This window comes from Strigops habroptila, chromosome 10, assembly GCF_004027225.2.
Source record: "Strigops habroptila isolate Jane chromosome 10, bStrHab1.2.pri, whole genome shotgun sequence".
NCBI lineage: Eukaryota > Metazoa > Chordata > Aves > Psittaciformes > Psittacidae > Strigops > Strigops habroptila.
The window spans coordinates 12,136,395-12,156,868 of record NC_046359.1 but is presented as its reverse complement, the minus strand read 5'-3'; the positions used below and the strand labels follow the sequence as shown (position 1 = coordinate 12,156,868).

The 20,474-nt window shown below is 37.2% G+C and overlaps 1 protein-coding gene across 4 annotated transcripts in view; it reads right to left on the bottom strand.

The window, feature by feature from the left end:
• The window catches only part of SMOC2 (SPARC related modular calcium binding 2), a 137,671-nt gene that overhangs the window by 56,960 nt on the left and 60,237 nt on the right, over positions 1-20,474 (bottom strand). For 2 of the 4 annotated variants that reach the window (XM_030499891.2, XM_030499892.2), the window contains exons 5-8: positions 15,656-15,703; positions 11,686-11,739; positions 11,265-11,315; positions 10,411-10,485 (exon numbers count right to left, since the gene is read on the bottom strand). In XM_030499891.2, coding sequence (XP_030355751.1) covers positions 10,411-10,485; positions 11,265-11,315; positions 11,686-11,739; positions 15,656-15,703 — 228 coding nt within the window. Of the gene's footprint in view, positions 1-10,410; positions 10,486-11,264; positions 11,349-11,685; positions 11,740-15,655; positions 15,704-20,474 lie in introns of all 4 variants that reach the window. The other 2 variants (XM_030499894.2, XM_030499893.2) reach the window with 2 other exon arrangements.

Genomic DNA, 20,474 nt, shown 5'->3' with positions numbered 1-20,474 from the left:
AATAGAGGAGAGTAAGTCTCTTCATTTTGCTACATTGTCTTTACTCAGTGAAGGACAACAAAAGTGTTAAGTCTGAATAACACTACAATCTCACTGGAAAACAATGGGAACAGGTAACCCACTGTTTAAGTGCCAATAATACAGGTTTTCTTCATACCTGGTTATGACTGTAATGGGGTGGTTGAAAAATTTTGTCATGACGGTCTCTAGTGGAAAAACAGGTCTTTAAATGAAAAGATGTTTTTCACTCATAGTGTTTATTTTTGATAAATATGTGATTTTTAATAAGAATAAAACAGAACCCATAACGAATTGTTTCGTTGTGTTGAACTTCCCAGAGAACCATAAAATCCAAGATGCTTGCAAGTTTCCTGAGGTATCTCTGAGTTTTTTAAATGGGGAGACCATTGTATCCTGCATGTATAGTCAGGCTAAGGACCCTAGCCCCTGAAAAAGAAGCTAATGAAGTTTCAAAATTACAATTGCCACAAGGCATTATAATGATCAATCAAGATTCTGAGTTTTGAGACAAAACTGTTCAGCTTTTTGAAGGGTTTTTTTGTTGTTTGAATTTTCATCTTGAAAATACAATTTTTTTTGCTGAAAATACAGATCTTCTCAAAAAAAGTTTTTTTAGAAGTCATTTTTTCCATAGAAGGCTGCATTTTCAACTAGTTTGGTATATTAAGTTTTGCCCTCTCTTTTCTCTTGTGTTTTGTAATGTACCAAGAGAATTTAAGATCTGAAATTTAATTTACAGCTTTAATCTTATTTAAACATAGTTTTACTTGTGGTTGAATGCAGATACTTAGCCTGCTGTTCTTAAACTGAAACAGGTATTAAAAATAGCTTAATGAAAAACAGTGGTCTGTCTCTTCAACCACTGCTTCTTCTCCGGTAACATCGAAATCTAGTGCATTATGGCAACAATAGTTAATGTTTTTTCTAAGCAGCGTAGAGCACAGGGAAAACAGTGTCTAGCATTTATCTAGACAGAGTGTGATGGACAGTGTGGAGTGAAGCAGAAAGCAAGCCAGAAATAATACAACGCTGGGGTATAAACAGCATCTTGCAGATGAAAAGATCTCAAAGTGGTTTTACGTATTTTAGAAATGTAATTTGACTATAACAAGTTCCCTTGTGCCAATTATGACCCTTAGTGTGCCTCTTCATGGAAAGAAGGCTCTACTCTGGTCCCAAACAGAAAAGCCAGTGTATTGCATCAAGGGCAGGCTAGGGAAAAGGATCCCTGGATGACACTATTAACCTGGGACCTTAACAGTCCATAAAAACAAATGCTGCAGTACAGGCTTGGACTGATGTGATAGCTGCATTGCAGACATGTGGCCAGCACTAAGTTTTTGGGGTGAATTCCACTCCTCCCACAAAAGTCCTTGCAGAAGTTAAATTTCTCTTGCTTTTGTACCAAATGGAAAATGTTAACAGTATTGATGAAGCCTCAAAAAGTTCCTGCATCACATGGCAATTTTTTCAAGACTTTAGGAAAAAGCCAAGAACTGGCTTTTGGAAAACAGTTAAGCAATGCATGAACTGTAGCATGAGCTGTTGTTCTTTTTGGGAAGTTTGTTCAGAGATACATGGTTTGGCAAATAAGAAAGTTGGAAATCAGATGTGATAAATCATCCCATTAAAAATCCCTCCAAATTTAAACCACTGTGACTGCCCATAACCTGATCTACCAGGGAACATCTAGAAATAAATTCAGACCATCAGAAATGTACATTCAGGAAACTGAGGTAAAACTGACTTCCAGCCACCAGGACTAATTCATGTTACATGGCTACGAGTCCTTCCATGGTCCATATTTCCATCAACAGCAGTGTTTTTTGTGCAGATTGTGGCCAGATCAAGCAGCAGAATTCCATACTTTGCATAAGATATTAACAGGGGAATATTTTGCCGTACCTGTTTTTGGCTTTTTAAAAACACTTCTTAGTTATTGGAAAAGTGGGAAGTTGGTCATTTGACTTATCTCCATGGAAGAAAGAGAAAATTACTTTCCTCAGAGCAGTCTAGTCTGTCTTATCAAACCAGAATAATTTTGCCAAAACAGCTCACTGGATGACTTTGAGTAAAATTCAGAGCAAGACTTGAAGTTATTGTTTTCTTAACATTAGCATTTTTGAGTCTGTGTTCACTGCCTTTAGGTTTGTTAACTGCGGGCAGGGGGGAAGCAAGGAAGGGAAGGCATTTTTGCATGGAACGTGGACATTTTCTCCTAACCATCAGATCATTGGGATGATGATGATGGAGGGCCTGGCAGTTCTTGCTGTCGACCCTGCTGGATTTCTAATTGCTTGCAAAATTTGGAAGACCTTCTATAAATTTGGAAGATCTTCTATATATCACCCAGGAATCATAGTATAGCCATAGCCAGACTCAGACTATCCTGACTGAAAGATTTATCTATTTCCTATAAAGATTATGTTTTTAGATATGATCCAGTCCAGTATGTTTCTGTGCATTAACGTGACTTATGTGACTTTTTTTTGCATCTATCATTAAAATATAGACTGGTAGCCTGACATCTCCCTTAGGATTTATAAAACTTACTGATGCTTTTATGATTATACAATCTGATGTCTGGTAAACTATGGAAACCTATGGATAGATGGGGGAGTGCATGTCTAAAAGCTAAAGGAGAACTTCAAACAGGACTATTGTGTCATTTACTCGCTGCAGAAAGTAATGTGATATAATTAAAAATGAACAGGAAAGATTACTATCTTTTGGCATCAAATTTTAACATATGCAGTAAAACAGAATTATCAACTTTGTATAAAACAGATATTTTCCTTCCCCCCCCCCCCTCCTTTTTCCTTTTTTTTTTTTTTGTCCCATAGTGAGGGTCCAATAAAGCCCTGGAACATCCTGAGCATAAAGAACATCAACTGGATGTAAAACAGAACTCTTTTTTTAATAGTTTAGGATGGGAGGATCTTTCCCTGTAGTAGGAGGAAAAAACCGGAAATGTCAGTGCTTGATCTTTATAAAGGTTTTGGACAAATATGTAAAATTAAAATGAAGATAAATGAAAATGCTTGTGAAAAGGGTTATTAAAAATAGGACAGTAACAAACATGATCCAGCAGCTTGCAAATTAAGAATCTATCATAATATACAAGCACTGTGGGGAGGTCTGGAAAGTTTTATCTTCTTGGAAGAGGCTGAAAGAACTAAAAGAAAACTGTAATTTTCCTTCACCAATATAGGACAGACAAGGCAAGGCACGTAAAGTAAGGTAAAGGCAAGGCACATAAAGTAAGGTAAAGGCAAGGCAAGAGGACCGAAGAGTATAAAGAGTAATTTTCTTCACAGGTGAAGAGGGTGAAGAGTACTGTTCCCTCCGCACAACAGCTCAATCAAGACTACTATATCATTAAAAATTGCTGAAAAGATAAAGTTCTGCACTAGGAACTAAGTCAACCATTTACTGATTGGCCCTAATTGTGTGAACAATCAGTAGTTTCAAAAACACCAGTTTTTCAGTTGTCAAGGAGTATCTTGAAACCAGTGTTCTAAAAGAATACTGCACTGAAACTCTTATGATTCTTGACAGAAAAAAACCCCAAACCCTAAGCCAACAAGAAAATGGAAGAGAACTACCTCCTACTCTTCAAAATATTTTAAAATAAAACAGTAGGGGATATAACAAGACATGACAGTGCCTCACACATCTGCCTCCCCAAGAGTTTCTTAACAATGCTGGTTTTATAGTAAAATACAAATCACAAATTATAGTTCACTCCAAATAGTTCATTCATTCAAGAACTCTAAAGGGAGTATTTTAGTGAGTTAGCAACCAGAGCTAATCTAAAGAGTTTGTGAAGGCCACAAAACTGTTGGCCTGCAAGCTTCCAGTCCTGCTCTGTATCAGTTTTTTGTACTTACCTCATACTGTTTTTTTCTTTATCTTCCACACCCAACCTTCTGACATAATAGACCAAATAACAAATATTCTACCAGCTCATGTCTTCCAGCACCCACGAATTTTACAAGGCCCAAAAGCCAGATCTGTGGCATCATAAAATATTCAGACATTAGCTGTAGATGTCACAAAAAAATGCTAGTGCCTTTTCTTGTGAACTGACCTGCAGATGAGCCCAAGCTATAAAATTCACAGTAATAATATCTAGATTTTAACTTGTCTAGAATTTGGCAGAGACTGACTGCCCATCTGTAATGGACTGAGCTCCCACTGACAGAATGCATGTATGGACTTAATAGCCGGTTGATAGGTTTGAAGACTTATTTAAAATCAATAGTTCTGCCTTCTATTTCCTTTCATGGTTTGAACTGAGGTTCTTAGGGCCAGTTCAATGCCATTTCAGGTTCTCTGGACTATCATCAAACCTGCACGCCAGAACATCACTGATTACCAGTAGGCTGTCATAACTCTAGCCCATGCACATATCAGATACCCTAAGCCACATGAAGGCATGAGATGCCTATATTTCAGCAACTTATTTCCGTGTTTTTGGTTTCTCCAGCTACAGCTAATGGCTGAATTTACAACACAAGTTTGGGATCTTACATTTTTTCTTGCTAGCTCAAACACTTTCAACTGCATGTAATTTATCTTCAGTCAATATTAAAAGCAACATCTGGAAAATGCAACAATTAATGAGAATAAATACAAAGTCACTGAGCTGTTACTCATTTTCCTGCCTGTAAGTTTCTCATTTTCCTATGCTTAGAAAGGAATGACTATTAGAATTTATGTGATTGGGCAGATACACTAACTCTTACATTTATTTCCTTTGAGGAAAAAAAAAAAAAAGAAAAAAAAGCTTTTTTTTTTTTGTTTCATGCAGGCTTTTTTAACTTCAGGGCTGAGTTTTGCCAGGATAGGCATAGCAGGAGGACTTTAGCCAGGTTCAGGTTGGAATGAACGTGAGCTTTGGAGCATGGAACAGGGTTTGTATTGGTTCTTAGTAAGAAGGTGACTTTCAGGGAGTCATCAGTGCACAGGGATCCTGGGATCCCACTGGAACAATTGCCTCTGAGAAAGAAAACAAAGCTAACAAAACAGAAACCTCAGTGACAATCAACATAGTTTCCATGTGAGAAAAACTACTTGCACAAATACTTTAAAGCAGTCAGATGACAAGGCAATAAAAACTGTATTAAAATCTTAGAATGTCGCTCTGTCACATTAGTCAATCTCACTGGCAGACTTTGCCAACAGATTCAGTCTATATGGACAGATAAATGCAAGCAGCTATTTGGTATAGATACAGACACATAATTGCTAGTTACATTATTACCTTAAATTTGCTATTTTAGTCTATTAAGAATGTATTCACAGTGGATATTACACTGTTTTCATTTGCATTTGCAGCCAGTCTGTACTATATTACTGAATGTGCACTTCAGTGTTCTCCCAGATGGCATTTTGAAAATGAAACTCCTGTTAGATTGAGCCCTCTGGGGCTAATTGATAAAATCTTCTAACAGTTTTAAAGCCGTGAAACTGATGATCTGTACCAAAATGGCAGCAATAAACCACTACTCTGTTGTGTCAGAAAACTAAATAAAAAGCTACATGTTCCTTTCATGTGTGCACAGTCAAAGCAAAAAATGAGGCTGAAGATGATTCTACATTACCATAATTGGCTGAAGTTTGGGCACTCTCAAAGTCACTAAAGCCATAGTTTGAGGAGACAATGAATTCTGATTTAGGATTCTTTGTCATAATTACATGATCTGCTACTTTTTGCATGGATGTGTTAAGCATTTCGACAGTTTGACCCTGCCTTGGCAGCCTTTACACCAGAAAGTCTTCCTCTGGGCTGACCTTATTTTTTGCTGGATCACGTATAGCTTGTCCTCCAGCACCTGCTTAAAGCATAAAGTTGGCACAGAGCACGAAGCTGGCACAAAGCACTACATCACGTGTCTGTGCTTGATCCAGATGAAATGGGAACTATTGCGTGAACTAGTAGCATGTAGTCAGAGTACGAATGGCTGTTCAAACACTGCCTGGGAGTTTTGCCATTGACTGCAAAGGGCCCTAAGTTTCCACCCACTCATTTCGTGTGTTTAAAATTTAACACATGAATCAAAGTCAAGTATCTGTACTGTCAGGTTGTGTTCTCCACCCACATGAAAGTTACACCTAGCCCTGAAGCCACAATAACTGGCAACTACTGACTACATAGTCCAAGATATCCAGTTTCTTCAAGGTAAAAAACCTTCTGTCCTCTGATCTTCGTAAAACAGACAAGCTCTAAAACAATACTACCTGGACTTTCAACTGATGCTGGGGTGGGATAAAGTTTATCTACAGGACAGATACCTTCACATCAGCTAGAGATCTAAACTAGTCACCACACTCAGTGAGGTCCAGCTACCCAGTTAGCTGGCCAAGTGCAGGTGTTGACTTTACAATGAGGTGGGCTGCTCTCTAGGCTCCACTTGACCTCACCTCCACAAACTACAGCAGGAGTTTAGACATCAAGTTCACATACAGGCAGCAGTGTGTAGGCTGCTACAATGTCTTCATCAGAAGCCATACAGTCCCATGCTGAGTGTTTTCGATGCACTTTTCTGTGTTTGACAGCTGTTGCTGTAATTCTTATTTCTGTTAATACGATGTGGCAAACCCACAATATTTTCTGTGAAATTGAAGAAGAAATGAGGAATGTGGGCTTAAAAAAAGTCTGAAAGAAACAAAACAAAAAAACCCCAAAAAACCAAAAAATCACAAAATACCTGCACAGGCACCAAGGCATGTGTATAAAACAATCTCAGCAAACATTATGTTATTTTAGCAACCAGATGCATACTATTTTTCTAATTCTGGGAAGAAAAAGTTTTTAAAAATTCTGAAAATCATCTTCAACATACAAAAAGAGCTAAAATGGAGATCACAGAATCACAGAATTATTAGGGTTGGAAGGGACCTCTGGAGATCATCTAGTTCAACCCCCCTGCCAAGGCAGGACCACCTAGAGCAGGTTAGACAGGAACATGTTCAGGCGGGTTCTGAACGTCTCCAGAGAGGGAGACTCCACAACCCCCCTGGTCAGCCTGTTCCAATGCTCTGCCACCCTCAATGTAAAGAAGTTCTTCCTCATATTGAGGTGAAACTTCCTGTGTCTTAGTTTATGGCCATTGCTTCTTGTCCTGTCACTGGGCACCACTGAAAAGAGTCTGCTACCATCCTCCTGGCACTCACCTTTGAGATATTGATCTGCATTAATCAGATCCCCTCTCAGTCTTCTCTTCTCTGGACTAAACAGGTGCAGCTCTGACCATCTCTCCTCATAAGAAAGATGCTCCAAACCCCTAATCATCCTTGTGGCTCTCTGCTGGACCCTCTCCAGTAGCTCCTTGTCTTTCTTGTACTGAGGAGCCCAGAACTGGACACAGTACTCCAGATGTAGCCTCGCCACGGTCAAGTAGAGGGGGAGCTCAAATCCACCACTCTAAACAGAGCTATTGTTACACGACCCAGCGTTGATGGGGGGTTTTGCCACCAGTAACATTTGATCATCAAAAGTTAATACATTCAATTGCACTCTACAAGTGTCTTTAGTGACCAGCAAAGACCTATTTCTCTGAACCAACAAAACGAATATACACTAGAAGTCATTATAGAACATGGATACGTAATCCAGTAATTTCATGCCCTGCATCTCTAAGTCTCTTAAATGCCATTACTCTGTGATAATTAATTTAGTCTGATTTAATCAAATGAAAGCACTGGGTAACTAACATAAACTAGAATTTCCTAAGCCATTATTTTCTACGTTCCAAAACCTAAAAGCTTATGCTGACTTTACTGGCTAATTGTAACAGATCATTTGCAGACTAGCAAAAGCAAACCTCTTCAGGATGAGTACAGTAAATTTAATGTATTCATTTATGATCCTTAACTCACAAAAACATTCTTGTAAGGAGATTGATTTCTCAGGTCAAGACAAGTTTCTTTATAGTCATGACTTGTTGGCCATGACATACTAGGACAGGTGAAAAATAGAAAAGATAATAGCAATAAAGACTAGAATAGTTTTAAGTAGCATATTTTGACTTTGCCTGAATTTTTTAGCATTATTATTTTTTTTATTTTCTACTGGCAGGGCTAGATCATACTGTTATTTGCTCCTGAAGAATTTCTTTAAAAGTACTTGGGTTACTATAGAAAAAAGGAAAATTTAGCCCACTATGAATAAATTAGGTTTCATCTTTTGTTTTATAAAGGCAGCTCATACGGAGACATAAATTCTCCTCATTTTACTCCAACAAATACATTCCAGTAAGATTTCTGGTGTTTGTATGACCAAGTCTGAATCAGAGTTTGCTAAGCAAACTGAGTAAAGACGACAACTGTATTTATCCCGTATATTGAAGCCTAGGTGTCCAAAGGTGGTTAGTTTACAATCCAGTGGATTCAGTCATGAGGTCTTTCCATACACGTAGCAGCCCAGAGTTCATTCTCTGTGGATGTTCCCAAAGCTTTGGCAACACTCAGAGTTAGTAAGGGGAAAAATATAACCTAGACCTTAAAAGACCTGTTTACCAAGTATCAGTGAGGCTTAGCCACCAAAACAACTTATAAATATACAGTCACTGACACACATTATATTCTGGAGACTGGAAGAGAGATGCTGCCTAGCAGAACTGGTGAGGACACTGTTTTTAGCACCTAGATTCAACTCGATTATGCCATATTACATATACAAGAGAAGTTACAGAAGAGAGAGTAGTGGTTGCTTCTGGTGCATCAGGTATGCCTACAAATTAAAGCAAGGCTGGCTACAAAATGTCTGATGACTTCTGCTAATTCAGGTATGGCACCAAACACTGCAGCAACTGCTAGCCCTCCAGAGAACCCCTGTACACAGCACGGTTGTGAGCAAGTCCTGTTGTTAGCAAATCCAACACAACCATGCTTTTGATGATAATGCACCATGGGCTAACAATCATAAGACAGGCAGATTATGCTTCTGGTTTCTCGTCCTTTGTAAATATGTCTTTAGATGGACTGGAGGTTACAAGTTCATAGTAATAAACCCACCTTCTCTTTGGTGTTTTTCTGATTTATTTATGTGTGTGCGTGTTGAAGTTTTGGCTTTGTTTGCAGCTCCATGGCAAACTCAAGAATTCTTGCTTTAGTTCTAGACTCTAGCACCATAAAAATTAAATTAACACCCCTAAAAATGACATATTTCTATACATACATTTTACACGACAGAAATCCCAGAGGAATTCTGTTCTTGCTAACACTGAGTAAAATGACAGAATAAACGTCCAGCACAGAAAGTATTTGCTTCAAACTCTTGCCTACATTCTGTTTAAGGGCCTTACCTTGCGCACCTACTGGAAGATCAAGGAGAGGAAAAAGTATTAATAATTATTGTTTTGATGTTAAAAATAGTTTATGTAAAGGAACCTATTAGTAAAGATAGGTCAGTCTGTCTTATGATAATTTTATCTCTTTTTAAATCCTTTTGGGTCTCAATTCAGTAAAATACTTAAGCACAGTACTTCATGTAAAGCACGACCTCAGTTTCCACTGGATCTGAAGTAGGCTTTTGCATGATTTACTGAATCATAGACTGTATCATTAATGTTTCCTTTAAAATTAAACATTTTTTCAGAGAAAAAGAAACCAGGAAACTCAAGAAGATTCTTTTAAGTTTGTTCCACTGAAAGGAAGGAGCAGTGAGGAAGGTATCAAAACTTGTAATCCACCCAAGCACTGAATCTATCCAAATATTTTAGAGGCTTCTGTCTCAGGACATTCATCTGACTTTTCTAGTCCAGGTTTACAAAGCTCAATTCTGAAGAGTGGTGAAAAAATTAAAGCCAAAGTTCAACAATTACAAAAAAAGGCAATGTAATTAATTCACACTAAACTGGAGATCAGGCTATAAATAACAGACGAGTGATGTAGCAAAAAAAACCAAAACCACTGTCTTTCCACTTTCCTGTTAACAGACAACTGATTTCTGATGGGTTTGCCTTCTAAGATATACCATCAAATACATTGTAACCAACACTGTCATTTTCCAATCACCTCTTGCTACACATCACCCCACAAAAATAAAAGTAGATAACAAAGAGGCAGAGAATTAAAGTGGATGAAAAAATAAATGTCAGATCCACTCACAGATGAAAACACGTGAGCCAGAAACTTCAGTGGATTAGTATCAATTCACACCTAGTAAAGCCTGGCCAAAAACACCTCCATATAAAAGGAACATATGCATGAGTCTACAAAATTGTCTTCATTACAATGCCTATCATAAAGTTGCTATAATATGATGAGAGTGGAAGCATAATGGTTATTAAAATGGATTTCACTTAAATGGCTTGTTTTAACAAGGCTTAATGCATTTTTTCAAGGGAGCTTTGCAAAGTAAGGACAATTTAAGTTTCTTACCTGAGCTTTTATTTGTTTTGTTTTGTCTACTCTTCACTTGCTCAGTCCATAACGTCGGATAACGAGAAGCTATATCTGGGTGGGGGGGGGAAAAGTTTTCAAATGTTACAGTTGGTTTTTTTTTAAAGTTATTAGCAGCTGAATAGTAAGTGGCTGGTTTTAAATATACATGGGTCTACAAAATAAAGGGACACATTGGTTTGTATTAAACCATTTAAAACCTTTATTCATACAAAGGCATGAATAGTTTCTTCCTTATCCCATTCATACAAAAGGTTGAAAGAAACACTTTTAGACTAAAATTATGTTTAATCAGAATAAAAATCTCCCAGTGTTGACCCAAAATATGTAATAACTTCAGATCAGATTCTGTGAGATTTGCAGTGAATAGTAAGGCAGCCACAATACAGGACTATCACTGCATGTAGGCCTTGAGCTTTCCATTTACAAAGCACCAAATTTCTCCAGAGGCATATAAGCCTGACAAAATATCAACCTTAATATTACTAGGCAATACGTTGAAGACAGAATTTACCATTTAATGTCCTTCCTTGGCCATTCAGTTTAAATCTGCACTCTGACTCAAGTTTAAAACCTGTCTCTGCCTTGAGTATTGACAATTAAAATTGCTAATGTTGGACTCTGTAGCTACAGTGTCATCTCAAAACTATCACATGAAATTTGTTTCCTGTAAATAAAGACTCTGTTTGCTGTCTTCATCTGGAAAAAAAGTACAGATGTTTGCAATTTCTTGCAACTGCCCCAGCCCTAACTCTTAACTCATTTGACATTGTGATATGCAGGCTGTACTGCATAGTTGAATACCATACTGTTAAGTTCCTGTCGAGGCTCACCTTCTTCATCACCTTGAGGCTGAGTCTCCAGCGCGGGAGCTGAGGCATCATCTGAATTCAGAATGGAAAAGATTTGCAAGGAGACTACAATTATGAGAGTAAGCTAAATAAGTGTACATACGTGATTGATACTAATGATTTGCACATAGCCCCGGCCGGTAAACAAACAATAATTTAAATATGATTTATAGGTACTACACAGATTAGATATATTTCATCTACAGACTCTGGAGTGTAAATGGATGGCTTTTGAGGTTATGGCTGATGAAATGATTGCAGGGTCTTTGATAAGGCATGAAGTGATGCTGCTCCCTGGACAGTAATTCTTCATTTTTAAAGCTGCACACTGATACCTATAGATTATAATTGAGCAAATCAGCATTTCTGTCAGTAATTAGATAATACATAGGAGGGGTAAGACCTGTGAACGCAAAAGCAGTCTGGGGCAGATGAGTGGCTGCAGACATGTTGACACCTTAAAAATGAAAGGAAAGTTTCTTTCAGCACAGCAGGATCTATTTAACAGTCAACTGATTTTATAAATAAGATTCACAGATTAAAAGAACAGAATATCGCTGCATAGTTCTTATCCTCCAGTCAGGCATCTCCATCCATCCACTACCAACCATTAGTGCAAGAAAAGAGGGAGGAAATTTTACAGAAATTGTAAGAGGATGTGAGTAAATTTAGGTTCACTAAATCACAGTGGAAGTAGTGCTGCAAAAGTAAAATTCTATATGAAAAAATATTTAAGTTAGCTCATTGTGAGAATGTGCAGTACCCAAAGACCCATCTTTACCTTATTATGATTTTGTTATTTAAGATTACTGCAGATACTGGGTAAATATGATGTAGTAGACCTTGGCTAGTACATACTTTCCAGTCGTTGCTGTTCCCTGTAGCATGGAGCTTACTCCAACACCAAGGTGTCCGTCAATAAACAGCATCTTCCATGCAAGAGTTTTATTAGCATTTCTTGCAGTTTCACAACTGGATCTCAGACCCATAGTTTCCAGATTGCTTTCCTGGCATTTTCACAAAAGCTAGACCAAAGGTAACTGAGAAGCTTCCTCTTGCATGCAGCCTACCAGGGTAACAGTGAGGAGCAGCTTTAATGCTAACACACTATCTGTTTCCATTTCTTCTTGCTACTGCAAGTCAGAACAGCCTCTTCCTGCTCTCTTTGGTATCACCATCCCAAGGGTTTTTTGTAAATCTCTATTTTCTTTATGTGGATCATGCAGAGGACTCTGGAAGCCACAACCTAGTTCACAGCAAATAGAGTTACCAGGTAAAACCAAATTTTCAGCCATGGCACACTAACCTCCATGCTTTTCACAAAACCAAAGCAGCAGCAATAGAATCTTATTTTCACTGCAAAATGTTCTAAGCAAAGCATGAGGAGACTTCTTTTAGGAGTGCTCATTCTTCCTGTCCACGCAATGACAGGCTGCTTTGCTTCAATGCCATAACAAACTGTCACTTCTCATTAGTTTTGCTGGCATTTTTGTGGTGTCCTCCGGGTGGTGGAATAAGACCACTGATTAATTTCAGAGAGGCCATCACGTATCCTAGTGTACTGAGAATCAAGACATATATTTACATCATCAATCAGCATATGATTCAGAAAACAGAGAATTTCAGAGGGTAGCTTACAGTAGGTAAATATTACCAAGAACCCAGCCAGAAACTCAGTTTTCAGTTTAAATGACATTTCTCTAATCCTCTTTTGGTACACAGTTTCAGTTTGAGACACATTTGATCTTATGTTATTACCTGAAATTCAGATATAATGCTGCAACTTTGGTGATTTTCAGCCCAAAGTTAGCCTCTTGAACTCTGTTCAAGCAGCATTTAAAACAGTTTATCAATTTTTATTTTTTAAAACTCAACAGATGTTTAATAACATGTTTAATAACATGTTTAATAATAATATGTTGAATCATAAAACTGGCCTCACGTCACTCCCCACCTCCAAAAAGAATAAAGAGGTTTGCTTTTGATCATCAATGGACCAAACACTTGGTACAAGATATCTGTATAATCTAACAGGTATTAAATTCACTCCGTAACTACCTCAGGTCCTGAACTACTCTTAATCTGCCGGAAGACGCCCACATTAATTTTCTGTTAGCATTCTGTCAGGTACATCATCTTTTCATAGAAAACCCTTTTAAGAATGACGATGCATGTGGCATTCCATTGTTCAAAACAACATTCAACAGAGTTGCAGTTCATCTTCATGTTAATTAGATATCTCACAGGTCAATTGCATAGGTCTTTGTGGCTGGCACATGCATACCAGTCCATATGTGCATATATTTAAACAGAAACCATCTGTCTGCTGTTAAAAGTTCAGTTACCAAGAACATAGTCCTGCAGTCAGCTAAGAATCAGAAAAAAGAGATGTGATCCCATCTCTGACACCTGTGCTTTTCAGATTGTCTGAATATTTTCCTTGATTAGAGGAGGGAACTTCGGGGCCAGGGAAGACACTTTAGGAATTATCTTTTAAGCTTCGGTCCTGCTTGGTTTAATGTGAAAAAACGCAAACATGCAAACTGACCTCCAAAATCTGCCACTGGAAGTTTTCTTTCAGTATTGAAATAGAGAAAGTAAGGTTAACAACTGCAACAGATATGGCCCACCAGGTCATCTTCTCCTCTGAGTCTCTGTGTGACATCTTGGAAGAAGAGACTGTCTCAGGCTAAGTCTATGCTGTCTCTTGAGTAGAGTCCTCACACCTGAAGGTCTGGAACATGTCTTTACAGCAGTAAGAACATTGTGAACCTGCCTGCGCTTGCTGTGTTACAATACGGTCAGGTATCCACATCCAGATTCCTCTGATTAGTCCACAGGAACGTGCAGATGAAAGATGAACAGGAAGTTTTATGATTATTTCAAAAACTACTGCTGTGCCTTTTCAAGCTGAGCTACAGAATACTTTTTACTACACTGACTGTGAAACTGAAGCACAGCTCTCACTCAGCTGATCCTATTCACTACTCCATGATGGTCCCTAAGGATGTTGTGATGTCTCTGACGACATGACTTTCTTTAAAGCATGTGACTGACTGGAGGAAGGGTGGGGAGAGGAAGTTAGCAGCATCTGAGAAGAGCCAGTGATTGCCTGGGAACCAGGTCAGTGGTCCTCCATGCTGCAGACTTGTGCTAGAGCATAAAAACAGGGTGTGAGAAAATGCAACCATGTCACTTTAGACACAAATATGTGTGATGTGAAGGAAGACTCGATAAATTGTGTTCATTCAAGTTCCTTGTTCTATGATTGATCATTTATAGTTCAGCAGCTCAGCTGCCACAGTCACAAACAAAAATAAAGGATTCCAGACAAGTTTCATACATGGGATAGTTCATTCAGTTCAAAGCTGAAAATGAAAGTCCTGACCTAAAACAAATGGGTAACTTAAGGTTAGTGGAACCCACAATTGCCTGGAAACACATGAGGGAACAATTTTCCAGTTCTTTGTAATTATTAGCCTTTAAAGAAGTACTGATTTTCTTAACCTAACTGCACAACAGTTTATTTAAATGTTGTGTATACGACAATGCTGCAAAAGTTCCTGTAAAAAAAATATTTTAATTATATTTACAGGGCACCAGTCATTAACATTACCACAAATGAGTAACTTCTTTAAAATTAATTTATGCCATTGTAATTGACATCTACATTTAATTTGCTATTTTGAGTTGAATTTAAAATTCTTCTAGGTGTTTGGAGAGCATAAGCTCTGATTTTGTTTAAAGCATAGACATCTCCCTTACTTAAATCTACCAGCTATGTTGGAGTCTCATCAGATTTTGCCCTGCCAACAAGATATACACCATGATCTATTTCTAACAACAACAATCATCTGTCCATGAATGTAAGCCATCAGGTGAATTAAACACAATATAGAACAAAGTGCTGGGTCCAAGATGACTCAAGCACTAATTGCTAGGGAAATAAAGTGAGGACTCCAGTTCCTGAGATTTTGGGACTGCAGAATGCTGTCTTTATCTAACAGACAGAATAATCTGTCCTCCAGGGCAAGCAAACAGTATGGGAAAGAATTTCAAGAGTATAGCTATGGGAATAAAAGTTATCTTCCAAACAGCACAGAATAGCAAAGTCTGCAGGGCTGAGAATGGAAAAACATACTATTTATGCATATACAAACTAATACATGCATACATATATATACACATTTATAGTTTTACTAAATAACTAAAATGCAGACATAAAATTAATAGCATATATGCATGCATACGTAGTATACATGTAGCTATATTACATGATGAATAACTATTGACAATTTAAACCTATGGAAAATCACAGTGGTGTATCCCACAGATATTTTAGTTTCTATTTAAAGGCCAGCTAAGATATTTACCTGTTTTTCCTGCACCTTCTCGTTGTGGCAGCTTCTCACTCACTGAGCCTGCAATGGAGAAAGGAATTAACAGAAAAATATTATTTTTATTTTTAATATGTTTTCTATGAAATATAGTTCAGATTTAATGAGTCATTGAAGTCTTTCTGCTTTAAATGCCTCACACAAAACCCTTTGGAAACCCTGTGGTGGTGTGGAAAGTGTGTGTGTTGGTGGAGGCAGAGACAGAGGATTATTCTGAGTTTGAGCCTGAGTTACTTGCAGGAGACATCCCCAGAGTTCTGGCCCTTAGAAGAGGAGACAGAAGTGGTGGAAAGGGTATCAAGAAGTTTGCAGGAGATTGGGTTTAATAGCTTATCCTACCAGCCTGGACTCTAACCCAGGATCCAGTCTTGATTTCAAGTTGTCAAGAAACGGAGAATCTACTGGTTTCCTTAGTAATTTTTACAGGACGTAGTTTTCCTTAGGCTTTAAAATAGAAACACTTCCTTACTTCTTGCTTATGTCTCGTTATTATAACCACTGGCATGATTCTAACTCCTAGTCACTTCTTATCAACAGATCTTTGTCTGCTGCTTTAGAAAAGCACCTTTAAAAGTGGTAGTTTTCTCTCTCAAGAGCTACATAGAGTGATCAAAAATTAAAAAGCATAATGTCTACCAATTCTCATCACATAGTCTCTTCTTATGTACACCTGCTTTAATGGAAAAAAAAAAACAAACCAAAAAAAACCCAAACCCCAAACAAAAAAACTAAACCAAAAAACCACATCTGACAGATGCTCTGAAGTGTGTGAAATAATATGGTTGCCTTAATTTTCTTAGTTTATTTCCCTCTGGAATAACTAAAATCTCTGGGTTTAAAATAAAGAAAAAACCCCAAACCTTGCAGCACAATAAATCTGTTCTAAAATAGCAATTTAAATAAGAGAACCGACTAAATCACAGGCATTGTTACTTGATGGTTACTTCAGCATCAAGTTTAGACACAAGAGTCTGCCAGAGGGAAGACAGCTAACATCACAAATCTGGCATGATGATTTTAAAGCCTCCATAAAAGAATATATGACAATGCAGCCAAGCTGGTACTACCTTCTGAAGGATTCAGCTTTTAAGACAGCTTTTATATACCCATAACAGAAATATTCCAGTTTAGACTTTTCTTTTTTTGGTGGTAGTTTATTTTTATTGTATGATGTTTGAATTACCAGAAAATCAATATACTTAGTGATGTGTCAGTATTAATGCAGACAGGAAAAATAAAGTCATCAGAATTATAGGAATTACATCCAAGGGTGTTTGGGACAGCTTGCTCTAAAAAGACTGGAATACTAATCCATGTGTTCACTCTGAAGAGGAGGAAGATTCTTGCATTTATGCTAGCTGAAGCCAGAAGATCTGAGCTTTTTGGTGCTTGGCTTGAATTTGATAAGAGGCTTAGCTTGAACTCAAATAAGATGTTCCAGTTTTAGGAAGCACTGCATACAAAATTACAGGTTTTTCTAATTGTACTAAATACCAGTCATGCAATCTTTCCTCAAATTTTGTCCAGTTACAATTAACTCTGTAATTTCTCAATTGAATTTTGATGCTCAGGCATATAATTACAATTCCCTTGTAAATGCAGAGATTTGAGGTCTGACTCATCCACACTAAAGCGTTTTACTCCAATTTGTGAATAGAAATGAGGTCTCAGCATGGGCAAAGTGTGTTATGAACTGTCACAGATAGCCCCTTTGTGCTAAAAAGAGTATTAAGTAAAGCCTCAGTTTGACACCAGTGTTGTCTCTCTATGTACATTCAGAGCCACTATTATAAACTGAACTTAAAATTCAGCTTATAAGGAAGTAATTTAATGGATTAGTGAAATTTATATAACATTCCACATCTTAAACCAAAGGCAGAAAAATCTTTCCAGATTTCATTAACACCAAGATGCCTTCAGATTACTCCATCTGTACGTGAAATGGTGAGAGATAATGACTATATAATATTTATGCACAGTCAGGGAAAATTGAATTACTCTCTTTATGCTTTGCTATTTTTACCCTAAATTTTGATGAAAATTTGATGGATGAAGGAAGAGACTGGCATTCACTGGCATAACTTTATCATAGTGAATTTAATTCACTATGAATGCTAGGAAATTTATTTCACTAAAATGCTAGAATTTTCCTAAAGGAATGCTAAGAAAATAAGGTTCACCAGGCTAAAATGAAATTTTTAATAGTCTTGAGAAGTTAACAAAAATATTCACAGAATTTCCTACAAAGAAAATTTTGTGCCCTCACACAGTTTCACCTGCAATTTTCAATTTATGCAGCCGAAAATTTTCTTCTTGTCTCAAAGTTCAAGGTGAGAAGATTTATTGAGCTTGTATCACTTTTGTCTACCATTTTCTGAATATATTTAAGTAGAAGTACTACTATCTAAAATCGTGGAAGGAAGTTGCATTTGCAAGTTTCTAGAAAATTGTATCTTCAATACTCACGACAAATGCTCACATTTTCAGCTAGGCAACAAAGAGAAATAGCAACTTATAACTTAGATAAAAGTTAGGCAATACAATTGGCTTCCAATTTTTCAGTGCACTGTAAGCCACCAAAACATCACATAAATGTATTTATGGAATAAGAGGACAAGGAGGGATATTATATTCATCAGCATTATTTTAACAAGAAGAATGTAGTACTATTCTAGCTTAGCCATCTATCCATTTATGATTCTGATGAATAAAAACAAAACAAAATAAAAAAATCAAACAAACAGAAATACTAATGCCTTACTTTATTGCAAACCCCAGAATTCCACCAAGTTTCACTTTAGCAACTTCTGAGGCACATTAAATCTTCCAGGGCATGTGATGTGAGTTTTGTGGTTTGTAATTTTAGCAATATCTATTTTCTACAGATATAGTCATATGCAACTGGCCTTTAAAAGAGAATGTGAGAATCTACTATTATCTAATATATCTAATGATTTATGATCTCATACTGAAGAATATTTGATATCTAACCGCTGAATGCAGATATCAAGAAACAGGAAAGTTATCTTCCCATGTTGTTTTTCTCTCACATACGGATGTGTCTGACTCTGTATGTATAGGGAAAGTACTGTGTATGGGGGCAGAAGATATAGACGATTCGAGGATGGGTATTTTTAACAGCTAACGAAAGCAATATAATGTAAATTTCTAAAGGTTTGTTGCCTTCCCACATATGTTTGTTTTCATCATTTCTGAATTTTTAATGGCACTTGTATTTTGGCCTTAAAAAATGATCATGCCATCTTAACTGTAAGGTAGCAAAACTACTTCACAGAACAGAAAAACATGTCTCTATACCTCTGCAATCTCACTGGCAGAAGCCCAGAATAGTTAATAGGGCATAAAACCCCTACAATAGGCAAACACTGTATTTTTCAATGATAGTTTAACACCTGCTTCTCAATTTCTGCCCCATTTCCCAGGACTCTGTACCTGTGGAATTTCTGCAGCTCCCTGCAGTGCTGATAACAGAGATGGGGAGTTGTAAAAATGTCTTTTTTACGTCTAGTGTTCTTTAGTGAAAGTATTGGGGAACATTCATCATTTTTAAGGGGCTTTCTTTTTAATGCTGTCATGGGAATGTGTCTGATTTACTCTCCTTCTCACCACTGCTCCTGCAACATTGGAGATTACTTCCATGGTGTGGAATGACATTCTGATATTTATCATGTGTGTTTTAGTAATACCAAGTGTTGTGCGGGAATAACTGGAAAGGATGGAAAAAGAGCCTCTTTCAGGTAAACGTGTGGAAATTAAAGCAGAGGTTTTATATAAATTAGCTGGAGAGTCCTGCATTTTTTAATGCTACTTATCACCTTCGTTTTTCCACACCTTGCGTCTCTAGCAAAAAAGACAACTTCAGGAAGAGCAACCAGAACAACACAATGAGCAAAAAATGGCTCATACAGCTACTGTAGATATAGAAAAAATATTCACATGACACTTTTCTGTCCCAGGACCTGAGATGGCTTTAGGAAGCATCATGTTTTGCAGCTAACCAATATAAACAGTTAGATAAACTTGAAGGCTGTTTCACGTATCTAATATCACACAGTAAATGTGAAACATGGATGGGGGTGGAATTAGGAAACCAAACTCCTATCTGCCAATCCTAAATTCTGCTCCGTATTTCCTCTATTAAAATCCAAGTTCTTCCAGGCTGCCATGCTCTTCTTTCCTATTTCTGGATATTCACCAAAGTCAAAGGTGGTTCTACTGGGAGAAAATGAAAGGCAAGAAATTATCCCATAATTTAGGAACAGCACAGTTGATTAGACATGTATTCAAACCTTATCTGAAGTTACAGAAGAACTAACCTAGAATTGAAAAGAAACACTGAACAATTTCATTAAAATAAGAAATTTTCACACATTCCATGGTATCACATTTCCTATGAGAAAATCATTACAAAAGCATATTCACAATTAACTCTACCTGCCATCTTGATTGTCTGTGCGCATTCTTCTCTAGATGAAAAAAGTGGCAAAAGTGATCCCATATAAAACAAAAGTCTAGTAAGTGCAAACTGAGAAATTTGCATAAATGTGTTTGAAATAGCTATAGCATCATGTCTGCAGAATATTCAGAAACAAATGAAAATACATAAACATGCTGGTGTCAGGATGCCACTGCTACAGGAGACTTGCCTGCAATGTCATAAAGTAGCAAGGCAATGCCTACAAGAAGGTTAGCACCAACACCATATATTAGACTGACTAGGGACAATAGTGTTGGAAGAAATTGCATCCTTGAAATATTAGTTAAAACAGGAGTA